Source organism: Ursus arctos, unplaced genomic scaffold (genome assembly GCF_023065955.2).
Source record: "Ursus arctos isolate Adak ecotype North America unplaced genomic scaffold, UrsArc2.0 scaffold_22, whole genome shotgun sequence".
Taxonomy (NCBI): Eukaryota; Metazoa; Chordata; class Mammalia; order Carnivora; family Ursidae; genus Ursus; species Ursus arctos.
In genome coordinates this window covers 56,176,398-56,191,088 of record NW_026622897.1, presented here as the reverse complement: position 1 = coordinate 56,191,088, position 14,691 = coordinate 56,176,398, and the positions used below count along the sequence as shown (strand labels likewise).

The window sequence follows — 14,691 nt, the reverse complement described above, 5'->3', positions numbered from 1 at the left end:
CCTCCTCCTCTCCTCTCTCTTGTAAGGACTATTGTCACTGGATTTAGGGCCCACCTGGGTAATCCAGGATAATCTCATTTCAAAATCCTTAATTATATCTGCAAGGACCCTTTTGAAATCCAAAAAGGTAACATAGGTTCCAGAGATTAGGATGTGAACACATCTTTCTGAAGCCTACCATTCAGCCTACTGTAGGAACTTACAAGCAAAAAGAAATTTCATCTATATACTTACTCCTCTGCTGACCGGAGAGCCCTCATAGGTTTCATATGGGCCATGCTCCCTGGCCAGGTCACAGCTAGCTTCCAAGGCTCCATAATAAACGGTTTCAAATATCTGCTTATTCAGTAGCTGGGCTTCTGGACTCTCAAAAGGATATCTCATCAGAATAAAAGCATCTGCCAGACCTTGTACCCCGATTCCAATGGGGCGATGGCGTTTATTTGATAAGCATGCCTTTGTGCCAACAGATTTAGAGAAAAAGGAGACATTACTGAACAGAAATGGCAACATTCTGTACCAAATGATACATGCTCTCTTTTTATCTCTGTTTTCTCACACCATTCCAATGACAGCCATTTAAATGATGACTGGCAGACCATGATAAACTCCCTCCAACTTGGATTTTAAGAATTACCAATAAGTAGAGACTTCTATTCATACCTCTGGGACAGGGTAGTAGTTAATATCAATAATTTTATTCAAGTTTCGGACAATGACTTTGGTGACTTCAGCCAGCTTCTTAAAGTCATATGTGTGTTCTGACGTAACATACATATTGAGGGCCAGGGAAGCCAAGTTACAGACTGCAACCTGGAATGCAAAGAAAAAGGGTCAAGAATCACACAGTTTTTACTCCCCCCACCCCATGTCAACGACAACACATGTAAGCCTCCAACGCTCTATAAAATTTTTATCTTCTCCCTCTTCATCATTCATTTCTAGATCCCAATACCTATTCACATGTGAGCTGTAACATGCACCAGTGAAATAGATAAGACAGAGAATCTGTGTTCCACAGCCCACGGCTCTATTACCAGACAGACCTCCCATCATGCTCTTATTTCTTATGTATATCTGTCTCAGTCAGTAGATGCGCGCTGTCCAATACAGGAGCCACTAGCCACATGTAGCTTTTTAAATAGAATTAAAAATTCAGTTTCTCAGTTGCACTAGTTATATTTCATGTGCTCAATACCCGCCAGATACATTTCCATCACTGCAGAAAGCTCTTCCAAATTACACATTCCCACCTTACTCACACTGAGATTCTGAGAAGCCCCTAACAACAGGGGATCCAAGCTTGTGAATTCTGAAAAAGCTCTTCAGGTGATTATCCACTACACTACACTAGGTGGTAAGCTTTCTCAGGGAAGAAACATTATCTTATTTACCCTCATATTTTTAGTACTAGTACCACTTCTGGGTATATAATAAATGCTTAATACTGTTAAATGAATACACTTTCTTTTCCATTTTGATTATGACTAGCCTAACCCAAAAATCTTAATTCCTCTCACCTAGATTCCCTCATGCCCTTCATTTATCTACTGAATTCTACACATGTTGCCTAAGTACCCAGTTTTAAAGCATAGCTTGGATCGCACAAGTCTGATAAATGCTAGGAAGAAAAACAAGGCAGGAAAAGACAAAAGGGTTCTAGTAATAAGGACAGAAGGAGGGCCATTTTTAAGGTTAGACAGCAAGCCACGTGGCTATCTGGTGGGGGAGAACATTTTAACATTCAAAGCAAACAGCAAAAATCTTAAGGAGGGAGTGTGTTTGATATACTTGGAAGTCAGTAGGGCTGCAGCACAGTGAGCAAGGGGGACGGTAACAGATGAGATGGGCATACCCAGCTGTGCATGAACTCATAGGGCACTGTAAGAATTCTGGATGGAAATGAAGTACTGATACATGCTACAACACAGATAAGCCTTGAAAACATGCTGAGTGAAAGAAGTCTGACACAACAGACCACCATATTATATGATTCTGTTTATAGAGAATGCCCAGAAGAGACAAATCCAGAGGCAGAAAACAGATTAGTCGTTGCCAGGGGCTAGGGGAAGAGGGCAACAGCGAGTGACTGCTAAAGGGTACAAGGTTTCTTTCTAGGTTGATGAAAACTGTTCTAGAAGTAGATACTGGTGATGGTTACACAACCTTGTGGATAAAAAACACTGAAATATACACTTAGAAGGATGAATTTTATGGTATGAGAATTATATTTCAATTTAAAAAAAATGAACAAACTCTGGATGGGCTGGAAAGTCAAAGAGGAGTGCTGTGTAGAGGAATGATACGACCTGATTTTTGTTTTAAGACGGATCACTCTAGTCTGTATAGCATAATCTATCCTGTAAAATAGTTACTTGAGTGCAGTATATGCCAATTTTCTCTAACAATGAATTATATGTTTGCAGAGGGCAGGGGCCTGAGCCATAGTCATTTACATCCCAGAGCACTCGGTACCGTGTCTTACACATGGCTGGTGCTCAGTAACTCTGGCTGAATTAAACCACAACCTTAGCAGTATGTTTCATTCACGTACCATTTCCTTCCCAACTTTTCATTTGTCGTGTTTTTTAGGTCCTAGTATATGGGATCTGCTCCTTCCTCCTCATTTCTATAGTTTACATCCAACATCTGAGCAGCCTGTCATCCAACCACTGCAATAATCTCTGCGAGCTAACCTCCAACCTCCTCTCACACCAAGACACTCTATTACCAGAAATAAGAACTATCCTTCTCATCCTAGCATTTTTGACGCTATTTTCCTTTCAGGAACCGACAAGGGCTTCCTACCTCTGTGACATGCCAGACATTTCACCTCCTATCTCTCCTCCCCCAGCCACAGCCATCTCTCCATCTACCAAACCATGATATATTTGCTCTATCAGAACAAACTGATTTGACAATCTCTGCACAAAACCTATTCCTGTCTCTGATCTGTCTGATAGGCTGTTCTTCCCAAATGGAAAGCTTTTCCAGAAACTATTTTTTAAAAAACCAAATCTGTGCCCCATTTCTAGCCTCGCCTCTTCTGTGAAGCGCCTTAAAGATCTGACATTAGAATTCTGTCTCACCATTCACTGAAAGGACTCTCTACCTGCTTACATACTTTAAACTCAGTGAGCACCCTGACACATTGAGTTTGTCCTAAACCACCATACTGAACACTGAGAAACGATTATTACAATATGCGTGTAAGAAAAAAAGTGAGCCTTTTCTACATGGCTTAGACTATAAGATATTTAAGGGCACAGGTCACATGTGTTCCCTTCTTCGTCACCTCTATTTTAGTGCCCTTCTACTTACAGCAAACCATCAAAACTCCCTTCCCCCATCTCAAGTAAAATCAAGTGAGGGATTCACAAATCATAAGTGCCTCAGGTTCCTCTCTCAGGAGTCTGGGCAGAGGTTTGTCTACCTACCTCATCTTTGCTGGTATACTCTACTATTTCTGTGCACAGGTTGCTGCATTTGATCGTTCCCAGGTTCTGCTGGTTGCTCTTCCGATTACAGGAATCTTTGTAGAGCATGTACGGGGTACCTGTCTCTGTCTGAGACTCAATGATGGCATACCAAAGCTGCTGAGCTTTTACAACTTTGCGGACACGACCCTGTTTCTCATAACTGAAAGGCAAAGCTAATATTACTTTAATATTCCCTAAGAAAATCTTTATTGCAGACAACTTGAAGACACTAAAATATAAAATTACGAAAACTCCTAAATGTTTACTACGTTTAGCTAAGAAAGAATAGTATATTCATGTTACTGTGGCTAAAGTGACAGAGGAAAATCAGGCAGTTTTGGAACCATTAGAATATACCCAAATCTCACTAAATCAACAATACCCTTCGTAAGGAAAAGGAATAACACCTAAAGAAGTCAAATCTACTGTGCTATTACTTAATGAACTAATGACACCTGTTCCAGCTGTTCTTGATTTATGTGGGCAATATTTTAAAGCATAACTTTTTAAATCAAATGTATTGTAAGACAAAATAAAATCATAACTCTTTACCTTAATTTTTATAAGTATCAATTAAAAACCAAAGCACCTCTTTATAAGTCACAAGGTTTTATGAGAGAAGATAGAAACCAAATTTTGGTGAAGATTCAGGTAGCAAATCTGACCAAAATAAAATTATTAATCACATTCTCTCCTGGATGTTTCTGAAGATTCCTAGAAACTGGCTAATGACTGATGACGTTTCGAAATTTGGATCCCCCAAATAAAAGAAACACATGATTAAAAATTCTTACTTCATGTTTTTCCCATACCTTTCATAAAGCTTCTCAAATTCCTCACCCCACACCTCATCCAGACCAGGACATTCATTTGGACACATCAAAGACCAGTCCTACAAAGGGAAGAACCCATAAGAGACTTGAAATAACCAATGGCACATAGTCCATTAGGAACACAGCAAGGGATAGGGTGGCTTCCATAGACTCTCTTGGAAATCTGTTGTAGAAATAATCATTTTGGGCTCAGGCTCAAACATCTAGTTCTGCCTGTTTATACATGACCTTTAAAGCATTTCGGTCAGCTTTAGAGAATAAAAACCCAAGAGGGCAGGAATGACCTCTCTTAAAAATCATTTAAAATGCCTTCCATAGCATAACACATAGGTGGGCTCTTCCTTTTTTTTTTTTTCCCTAAGATTTTATTTATTTGACAGAGAGAGACAGCAAGAGAGGAAACACAAGCAAGGGGAGTGTGAGAGGGAGAAGCAGGCTTCCCGCCGAGCAGGGAGCTCAATGCGGGGCTCTATCCCAGGACCCTGGGATCATGACCCGAGCCAAAGGCAGACGCTTAATGGCTAAGCCACCCAGGTGCCCCAGGTGGGCTCTTCCTAATCACGATTTAAGGTGATATAAAAGAAAGCTGATATGAGTCCAGCTGTTCTTACCAACAGGTACCTATTTCTCACCTGATTAGTCTCCACTCGTTTCATGAAGAGATCTGGAATCCAAAGCGCAAAGAAAAGGTCCCTGGCACGCTGTTCTTCCTTTCCTGTGTTCTTCTTTAAATCAAGAAACTCAAAAATGTCTAAATGCCAAGGCTCCAGGTAAATAGCAAATGCCCCAGGTCGCTAAAGGCAAGTAAACCATCATTCTTTTCAGAATCAGAAGGAAACAAAGAAACTTCATATTTTCCAAAGCACTTTTGATATCACCTTTGATCACTACAATTAAATGAGATAATACAAATAAAAGTACTACATATATAAGCAGAAATATTGTTCCTACAATTCTAGGAGTAAAAAAGAGCAACTGACAATAACAAGACGAAATAGCTCATCCAAAGTGACACAGTGAACTACAGGTGGAACTTCCTTTTCAGCTGCTGTACAGCTCACTTCACCTTATATGACAGGTATACAAAGCCCACAGAAAATCACTTCGACAATAAGCTGTGCTCTTATTTAAGATCGAAAAAGTGATGTCTTATCAAGGTCACCATGGATCGTTTTTAAAGTCCATCAAGGGAAATTCATAAACTAACAGGTGATTAGTGTGCCTACATATCTGTCGGCGGCAGGCGCAAACTGCAAACTATCCTGCTGTTAACACTGGGTAAACAATCCAGTCCTCTCAACTTCACTTCTCCCTCTGGGAGAGACGCAGAGTTCTGTTTTTGTTTTTTTAAAAAAAAGCTACAAGACTATTACAACCCCTTTTCAAGGTTAGGTATTAACATTAAGTCACAACTTTAGAAATTCTTTGCCAATAAACTGTCATATAAAAAAGCTGACTGGGGGCGCCTGGCTGGCTCAATGGGTAGAACATGTGACTCTTGATCCTGTGGAGCCTACTTAAAAAAGAATAATAAAATAAAATAAAATAAAATAAAATAAAATAAAATAAATAAATAAATAAATAAAAGCTGACTAGACCATTGGCTGCCTAGAGCCAGGGACAAAGTACGTATGTGTGGGAGTGATGTGGTGATTAATCAAAGGCACCTGTGGAAACCTTTTGGGGTAATGGGAAATGTTCTGTATCTTGATTGGTATAGTGACTACACAATATATATATTTGTCAAAATCCATCATATTGTATACTTAAAGTGTGCACACATTTAAAATAAGTAAATTATACCTCATTAAATTGATTTTTTTTTTTTTTTTTTTAATTTGACAGAGAGAGGGACAGCCAGCGAGACAGGGAACACAAGCAGGGGGAGTGGGAGAGGAAGAAGCAGGCTCCTAGCGGAGGAGCCTGATGTGGGGCTCGATCCCAGAACACTGGGATCACGCCCTGGGCCAAAGGCAGACACTTAATGACTGAGCCACCCAGGCATCCCCCATTAAATTGATTTCAAAAGTGAAAAAAGAGTACTTAGAGACATATACAGTATATTAGCAAAGTAATTAAAAATACATATATAGTAAGTCATCTTATTTGAAGCATACGTGGTTAAAGATTTTTAGTCCTGATTTCGAGGACTTTCGAGTAATAGAACATACCTTGTTTCCACCTTGATCCACATACCGAGCTGTGTTGTTATATACTCTCAGCATCGGTACAAGGCCATTGGAATTGCCATTAGTCTGAAAGAGAGACCAAGAATAAGGGCATCTGGAGGAGAAAAGTGAGACTAAGCAAGGAAAAAAAATGGCTCAACAGCAAACAAATTACTCTCTCCCAGTCTATACAAAGTCTTATCTGCTCTCCATCTCTCCCTTGCTTTGAAAACAGAATACCCAATATAAAATAAACAAAATGTTGTTTTTCTCTAATTATTGCTGTAATGTTGTTGTTACATCTCTAATCTACAATGAGATATAACATTACAAGTCAAAAGAATCTGAGATCAGGGTAGCTAAATTTAAATTCCATACCTTCTAATGGACATTATATAGATCTACTTTGAGTAGAGTAAAAACACTACTACAGTGTCTACCGTGTCTTTCCCCAAAAGAATTCAAGGCAACTTACAATAAGAATTATATACAATGGATAAATGAAGACAATAAAGGTAAATGGAGATTCTCAGCAATAAATGGATTCTAGAATGAAGATAAGAAAATATAGACTCCTAAAACTAGAGGATACCTCATCAAATTTTTAAAATAATCCTTCTAACTCCAAAGCAAGCCTTTAAACAGTCTAAAAAAATAAGTGAGCAAATAGCTCACCCTACTATTTTAAGTGCTCCAAAACACTACATAATGGAATAATTTCCTTCTAGACTCTCTAACTTTATTCAGTAGGGTTAGATATTTTCTTCACATTACATGTGAGGAAACAAACTCAGAGATGTAAAATAACTTACACTAGGCTGCATTACTGGTAAGTAGTAGAGATAGAATTCAAATCCAGGTCTTACCCAACATCCTTATCTTGACTCCCAATGAATAGTGAACTAGCAAAGGGTTAATCTTATATCATAAGGTGCCAATGTTTAAAACATGAATCCTGGCTCTATCACATATTAAGTGACTGATCTCTGGAAGTAATTTAATTTTCTATGCCTCAAGTTTCCTCACTTGTAAAATGAAGCCAATATTGCCTATACTCACGAAGTTATTGTAAGGAATGAAGTTCCTACCATGTGTCTCTAATGGTACCCAACTCCTACGGTTGTAGCAAGAATTAAATGAGTAACTCAGGTAAAGCTTTTGTAACAGACTTAGCATACAGTAAGAAATCACTAAATTATCACTGCTATTATTATCACTAAGATAAATCTGAATTCCAAAATCTGAGCTAAAAAAATCCTAAGATCATCTAATCTAAACCAGAAGCTAGAAGTAGTGAAATGATTCACTCCAAGTCACACAGCCAGCTAGCACTTATCAGAGACCCATGTCTCCTAAGCCCCAGCATATGCCCTCTCAACCTACCTCCCTCTAGCCTACAATTTTTTAGTCATAAAACAGAAGCTTACCCCAGCAATGTAGCTGCCAGTGGCTCGAATACAACTCACAGCAACACCAATTCCCCCAGCAGACTTGGAAATCAATGCACACTGCTTTAGAGTGTCATAAATGCCTTCAATACTATCATCTTTCATACTCAGAAGGAAACAGCTATGAGGGAAGAAAAAGTCACAACTCAGCAAAGAATAAAGCAGAGAAACAAAACTGACTATACACCCCAAAAACAGTAAGTTGGGCAAATAAAAGATCTGAAGTTTAAAAAATTCCCAGGTATTTTAGGAAAAAAAAAAAAACTTTTATTGGATATGACACAAGACACATCAACAAATCATATTGCTTTAAAAACGCCTCGCTGCCTATTCTAGATGCTAGGCCTAGAAGGAAGTCTTATAATAACATGTCCATCAGACTGCAGATGTGCTTTATCATATTTTCTCATGCAAATTCCTAAGCATACATTAATAGGTCTTTCCAACCTATTAATAAGCCAAGTAAAATTAAACATTTATGAAATAAGAAACATCTATCCAATGGTTAACCAATTCTTTGAAAGGCCCTCCAAAATTTAGCTCCTTTACAGCCTTTTTGAAGACAACCCCCCAACCTGTGATTTGGATCTCATCCTGCTCCCTACCTCAGGAACCTTACTTACTCTACCAATGATCCCTTTCTTGAATATACATCCGCCCAAATGGATTCTATCCATTAACTTTTTCTATTAAATATGCCGACATTCACAAAGATACAGAGAATATGACATATACTTTGTATTTACCATCTACCTCAAGAAAATGGACACTACAGATGTAGTGTAATTACAATCCCACACCATATCCATGCATTTCTACCTTCTTTTAGCATTTATCATTTTTAGATTTCTGGTTACACATTTATTTATCCTTCTGCAACTTGCTTTTAATTTAATATTGTGTTAGAGATTCTTTCCCACTGATACATGTCACTCTCATTAGTTTACTCTCATTGCTATAAGTTGTTCCACTGTATGAATATGCCAATGTATTTGTCCATTTGCCTCTCAATGGGCATTTGGGTTATTTCCAATTTGTTTGGTATTTTAAACAATGTTGCTGTGGAAATTCTTAAACATATCTCCGGGTGCTTAGGTTGAAGGATTTCTATAGAATATAAACCCAGGAGGGGAATTCCTGGGTCAAAAGATACACGTATGTTGCTCTTTACTAAAGATTCTCCAAAGTAGATGGATGGTATACTCACCTAGCAATGTATGAGTTCCCTGTGTTCTGCATTCTTAGCCACACTTGGTATTATCAGCCTTTTAATTTTTATCAGCCTGATAAGTATGAAATATCTCATTATGTTAACTTTCATTTTCCTAATTACTAAACTCACATGTTTATTTGCCAGTCAAGTTTCTTCCGTGAATCATTTCTTTACATCCTTTGCCCATGTTCCTATTCAGTTTTGTGCCTTGACACAATCCCTTGATAGTTAATATACACAGCCAGTATCTTCTCTCTCAGTCTGAAACTTGTTTTTCCACTTTGTTTTTGGTTCAGGAGTTTTTAATTTTAATGTAGTCAATTTTTCCTTAATGTAGTTTTTGTCTATAACTATTTTAAGAAATCCTTTACCACTCTGAGATCACACATATTCTCCTATTAAGATGTAGGTTGAAGTATTAAGAGTCATGACGTCTAAGCTCACTTTCAAATGACTCAGACAAAATAATTTTTTTTAATTTTAGAGATTAAAAAAACTTATAGATTAAAAAAATTTATATATATATATATGTGGCAAAATGGTAGTCATTTTTTTTTTTTATCTAGGCAGAGGTAAGTGTATGGGTGTTCACTATCTTTAAGCTTTTCTGAAGATTTTAAATTCATAGTAAAAAGTAGGGAGAAAAATAGACATTTATCTATTTCCTCTAATGCTCTTCTAAAAGATTTTACTTTCATATTTAGATTTTCTTTCTTGAACATATTTCTATATATGGAATGAAAAAGGAAAATCTAATTACCTTTCCTCCCATAAGATATAACCAATTGCCCTAGCACCATTTCCCCCAATGCAACGACACCTTCCCATATAAGCTTGAATCTCTTTCTGGGCTCTCTGTTATACTCCGCTGGTTTATTTGTTTATCTCAGAGTAAATACCACACTGTCTTAATTACCATGGCATTATGGTAGTCCTGAAACCTGGTAGGGCTTGTTCTTCAAAACTTGCTATCGCAATTTATGTTAGTTTCCTGTGGCTGCCCTAACACATTACCACTAACTTGATGACTTAAAACAGAAACTTATTCTCTCATAGTTCCAGAGGGCAGAAATTCAACGTTAAGTTTCACTGGGCCAGAATCAAGAACACTACTTCCAGAGGCTCTAGGGGAAAATAGATTCCCTGCCTCTTCCAGCTTCTAGTGGCTCCTCTGCTTGTAGCCACATCACTCCCATTTCTGCCTCCATCTTTACCTTACCTCTTCTCTTCTGTATGTATCCTACTCCCTCAGCCTCTCTCTTATAAGGATACTTCTGATTGGATTTACAGCCCACCTGGGTAATTCAGGATAACCTCCCTATGTCAAAATCCTTCTTAATCATACTTGCAAAGACCATTTTTCCTTGTAAGTTAACATTTGCAGGTTCCAGGAACTAAGAACTGACATCTTTGAAAAGCCTAGTAAATTATTCTTAGCCTTTTGCTCTTCTGCATAAGTTTTGGAATGAATATATTGACATTTTACTGGATCCATAAGTTAAGTTAGGAAAAACTGACATCTTTATAATATCAAATCCATTTATGATATAAAATCACTCTCCATTTGTTTTTTAATGTCCTTCAATTATATTTTAGAATTTTCTCCTTAAAAGCCTTCCACATCTTTTATTAGATTCATTCCTGGGTACCTTGCAGTATTATAAATGATATATTTTAAAACTTAAATCTCCTAACAACTAAAGTAGAGATACTCCCTTAATTCATATTAAACTTATATCCAGATACTTTGCTGAAATCTTTTTTTTTTTTTTTTTTTTTAAAGATTTTATTTATTTATTCGACAGGATAGAGACAGCCAGCGAGAGAGGGAACACAAGCAGGGGGAGTGAGAGAGGAAGAAGCAGGCTCATAGTGGAGGAGCCTGATGTGGGGCTCGATCCCATAACGCCGGGATCACGCCCTGAGCCGAAGGCAGACACTTAACCGCTGTGCCACCCAGGCGCCCCTGCTGAAATCTTTTTAATTCTGATAATTTATGTGTAGATGATCTTGAATTTCCTATGTAAAAACCATACCATCTGTGAATCACTACAGTTTTGTTTCCTCATTTAAAATCAGTTTTTTTCTTATCTTACAATGCCGGCTCAAGCCTCCACTACAATGCTGAAAACAGTCCTTTAGAAAGTCCTAGTCCTTTAGAAAGGACCCACTAAGTTTTTAGTGGATATCTCTTACCAAATTAAGGAAGTTATTTTCTGTATCTATTTTGTTAATTTTTTTTTTATCATGAAAGAGTATTTGATGGTATAAAATGTTAGTGAAATAGATTACATTAATGCAATTTTTGGCGTTAGCATATCCTTGAATTCCTGGATACACATGTTGCTACGGGGTATTTTTTTTTTAACGTATTACTGGATTCTGTTGTTCCCTTTCTCAGAAAATGGCATCACCATTAATCCTGTTACTCTACCCATAAACTCAGGAACCAACCTTGGGCTACATCCAAAGCATCACCAAATTCTGTTAATTTTACCCTCTAAATACCTCCTGAATGTGCCTACTCTCAACTTCTACTTCACTTCCCTAATCCAAACTACCACAATCTCTTATACAGACTATTAAGAGTTCCGTAACTAGTTTTGGGTATTTGTTTTTAAAACAATGTTATTGAGATACAATTCACACACCATACAATTCTGCATTTAAAGTGTGTAATGAATGGCTTTTAGTATATTCAGAGAGTTGTGCAAACATCATCACAGTCAACTTTTAAAAATTACCAGCATTTGCTTCTCCAATTCATTTACCACACTGCAGATCTTTCCAGGATGCAAATCTCATTTGATCAGAGTAGGAGTGATTCAATGTTGATTAAATTAATTTTTACGTGATTAACTGCCTTGTTTCTTCAGGTCAAGGTTTATTTCCCTCATCAAAACCATTTCAGAACATTAAAAATGACTACAGATGACACATACCTAGAAAGCTGTGGGCGGTTGGTACCAGCATTGAAGAGAGTGGGAGAGGCATGGGTAAACCACTTCTCAGAAAGAAGGTTGTATGTTTCAATAGCAGCATCGATATCTTCTTTGTGAATCCCCACAGACACCCTCATCAACATATGTTGTGGTCTTTCTGCCACTAAAAACAAAAGGAGTTTCAAATGATGGGACATGTCAGAAAAACTAGGCTGAGACATGTACCTGAGCCAAAAAGGAACACCAAAAGACAATTTAAAAAACTTTCTACCCATAAGCGCCAACAATTATTCAAAAGCCAAACCTAAAGTTAAAAATGTTAGTGTTTAAATAGAAATGTTAAGACTAATAGCTCAGAGCTCTATATTCAATATAATGAATAGAAAATATAACAAACATGTTCATTTCTCACCTTTCCCATTGATCTTCAACAAATAGGATCGCTCCAGCGTCTAGAAAAACCAAAGCAACCAACACTTCCAGAGCACAGTTTTTAAAGACACAATGGATATATCTTTTACAATAAGGCAATCTATTTTTTTTTAAGATTTTATTTATTTATTTGAGAGAGAGAGAGAGAACGCGTGCGAGAGAGAGAACCAGATCAAGCAGGGAGGTAAGGGACAGAGGGACAGGAAGAAGCAGGCTCCCCGCTGAGCAGGAAGGCGGAGCAGACACTGGGCTCGATCCCAAGACCCTGGGATCACGACCTAAGCCCGAAGGCAGATACTTAACCGACTGAGCCACCCAGGTGCCCCAAGGCAATCTATTTGAATATTCTCAGTTTTTATATGATTTTAAATGAAAAGAATAGCATATTTACTCTTACTGGCTTCAGTCTGGAACATTATCAGTTGGCTGTTTGTTTTGGAAAAGACTACATGAAAATTCCTGGAAAAAGCCACCTCTATATTAATATGTATAATGTTAATTGCAGAAGTTGTGGTATTCATCGTCATCATAATCCTTACGGTTAACACTTATGAAGTGCTGTTCTAAGGCTAAGCACTGATGTAAGCAACACACACACACACACACACACACACACACTCGTCTAATTCTCAAGAGAATTTGTTGTTGAAATTTTATTATTATTATCCCCATTCTAAAGATGAGGAAACCGAAGCAGAGACATTAAGTAACTTGCTAAAAAGAAACAGAGCAGAGACCTGAACCCAGATGGTCTGACAACAACACTCATGTTCTCAATCACTACACGATACTGTTTATCAACACAAAAGTACCTAACAAAGCACTTTGCACATACTAGGGATTCAATAAATAGTTGTTATATAAATAGAATAACATGGAATAATTCTAGCAAAGCATCTACGTAACTCCTCAAGTCATCCACAAGTAGTATTCGGAAAATTCAAAAACTGCAAATGGATAAGCTATCTTTCCTACCCCACCACCCTAACATAATCCCCACCCCTGGTCCATCCCGACTCCCAAAATTTACTGCCTTTATAATTGTATCACTAAAACATTAACAAAAAACTATTATTTCCTGATTTAAGGAGGAATCCCACTTATTAAAACCCATTATTTACCTTAAATCCAAAGTAGTTGTAAGAGAAATCTCGGTCATAGATAATGGCAGAGTTCAGGCGCTGAAAGAGGTTAAGAGGAAAAAAAAAACCCAAAAACCTATAATTAAGATAATCAGACATATTTCCACAAAAGCTGGTATCTTTTAGCCCTGACTCAAGGACTAAAATTGACACAGGATACAAAAGAGATAACATTAAGTATTAGAGACCAGAAATTTATATCTAACATTAAGGAAAATAAAACAGTATATCAATTGAATATTTTAATTAGGTTTAAAAACATGTATATTAAAAGACTGGAAGAAAACATGTAAATGTAAGCTGTATATAAGTAAAAATATTAATGTGATTTTCCAAACTTTCGCTGTTATGTTTACAGTTCACCTCTAATTAAAAAAAGGAAAGAACATGAGCACAAGACGGAGCATATTATCATCCTTAAACATGTTTTTACACTACCTGTTAATCTAAAGATATTGGTACCACATATGTACTAATACATATTTTTATTTTAAAATTAGCCTATTTTAAACTGCACAAAACAATATATATGATAAACATGACGGAAGGTAGGATTACATTACTTCTAAGGCTCTTCAAAAAAAATTTAACTAGTTCTAAACAAACTAGTGTTGTGACAATGAGATTTATAGCGGAACTGGTCATTGTTACAGAGTCTCTCGTGGCTATAGCGGAACTGGTCATTGTTACAGAGTCTCTCGTGTTTAGAGGAAAACAAAAGCAATCAGGTACAAATAATCATTCTGGATAGAAAAAAAGAGAATTAGTATTTTTCAAAATACTAACAGTGTTTCTGCATAATGATCCATGGCCAAGGCCTAGAAAAATATCTATAAAACCCTTCCTTTTAAGTTTTTAAGGGCATCTTTGTTGCCAAAAGCAGGTAGGTGTCTAGCATGAATAATGGGGAACTGAAATACTTATCAGTATTTATTTTACAAATACAGGTTTTTGCTGCTGTTTTTAACCTGTCTTCCAGATTATACATATGAACAACACACAAACTCGGTTTTCTCTCAGTCTCTTTAACATCA

At 37.1% G+C, this 14,691-nt stretch overlaps 1 protein-coding gene across 1 annotated transcript in view; it reads right to left on the bottom strand.

Moving 5' to 3' along the window:
• RRM1 (ribonucleotide reductase catalytic subunit M1) overlaps positions 1 to 14,691 on the bottom strand; it is a 34,883-nt gene that overhangs the window by 8,247 nt on the left and 11,945 nt on the right. The window contains exons 5-14 of the mRNA XM_026517959.4: positions 13,637 to 13,696; positions 12,496 to 12,535; positions 12,084 to 12,246; positions 7,908 to 8,049; positions 6,484 to 6,567; positions 4,945 to 5,106; positions 4,292 to 4,371; positions 3,438 to 3,639; positions 664 to 813; positions 235 to 456 (exon numbers count right to left, since the gene is read on the bottom strand). Coding sequence (XP_026373744.1) covers positions 235 to 456; positions 664 to 813; positions 3,438 to 3,639; positions 4,292 to 4,371; positions 4,945 to 5,106; positions 6,484 to 6,567; positions 7,908 to 8,049; positions 12,084 to 12,246; positions 12,496 to 12,535; positions 13,637 to 13,696 — 1,305 coding nt within the window. The remainder of the gene's footprint in view (positions 1 to 234; positions 457 to 663; positions 814 to 3,437; positions 3,640 to 4,291; positions 4,372 to 4,944; positions 5,107 to 6,483; positions 6,568 to 7,907; positions 8,050 to 12,083; positions 12,247 to 12,495; positions 12,536 to 13,636; positions 13,697 to 14,691) is intronic.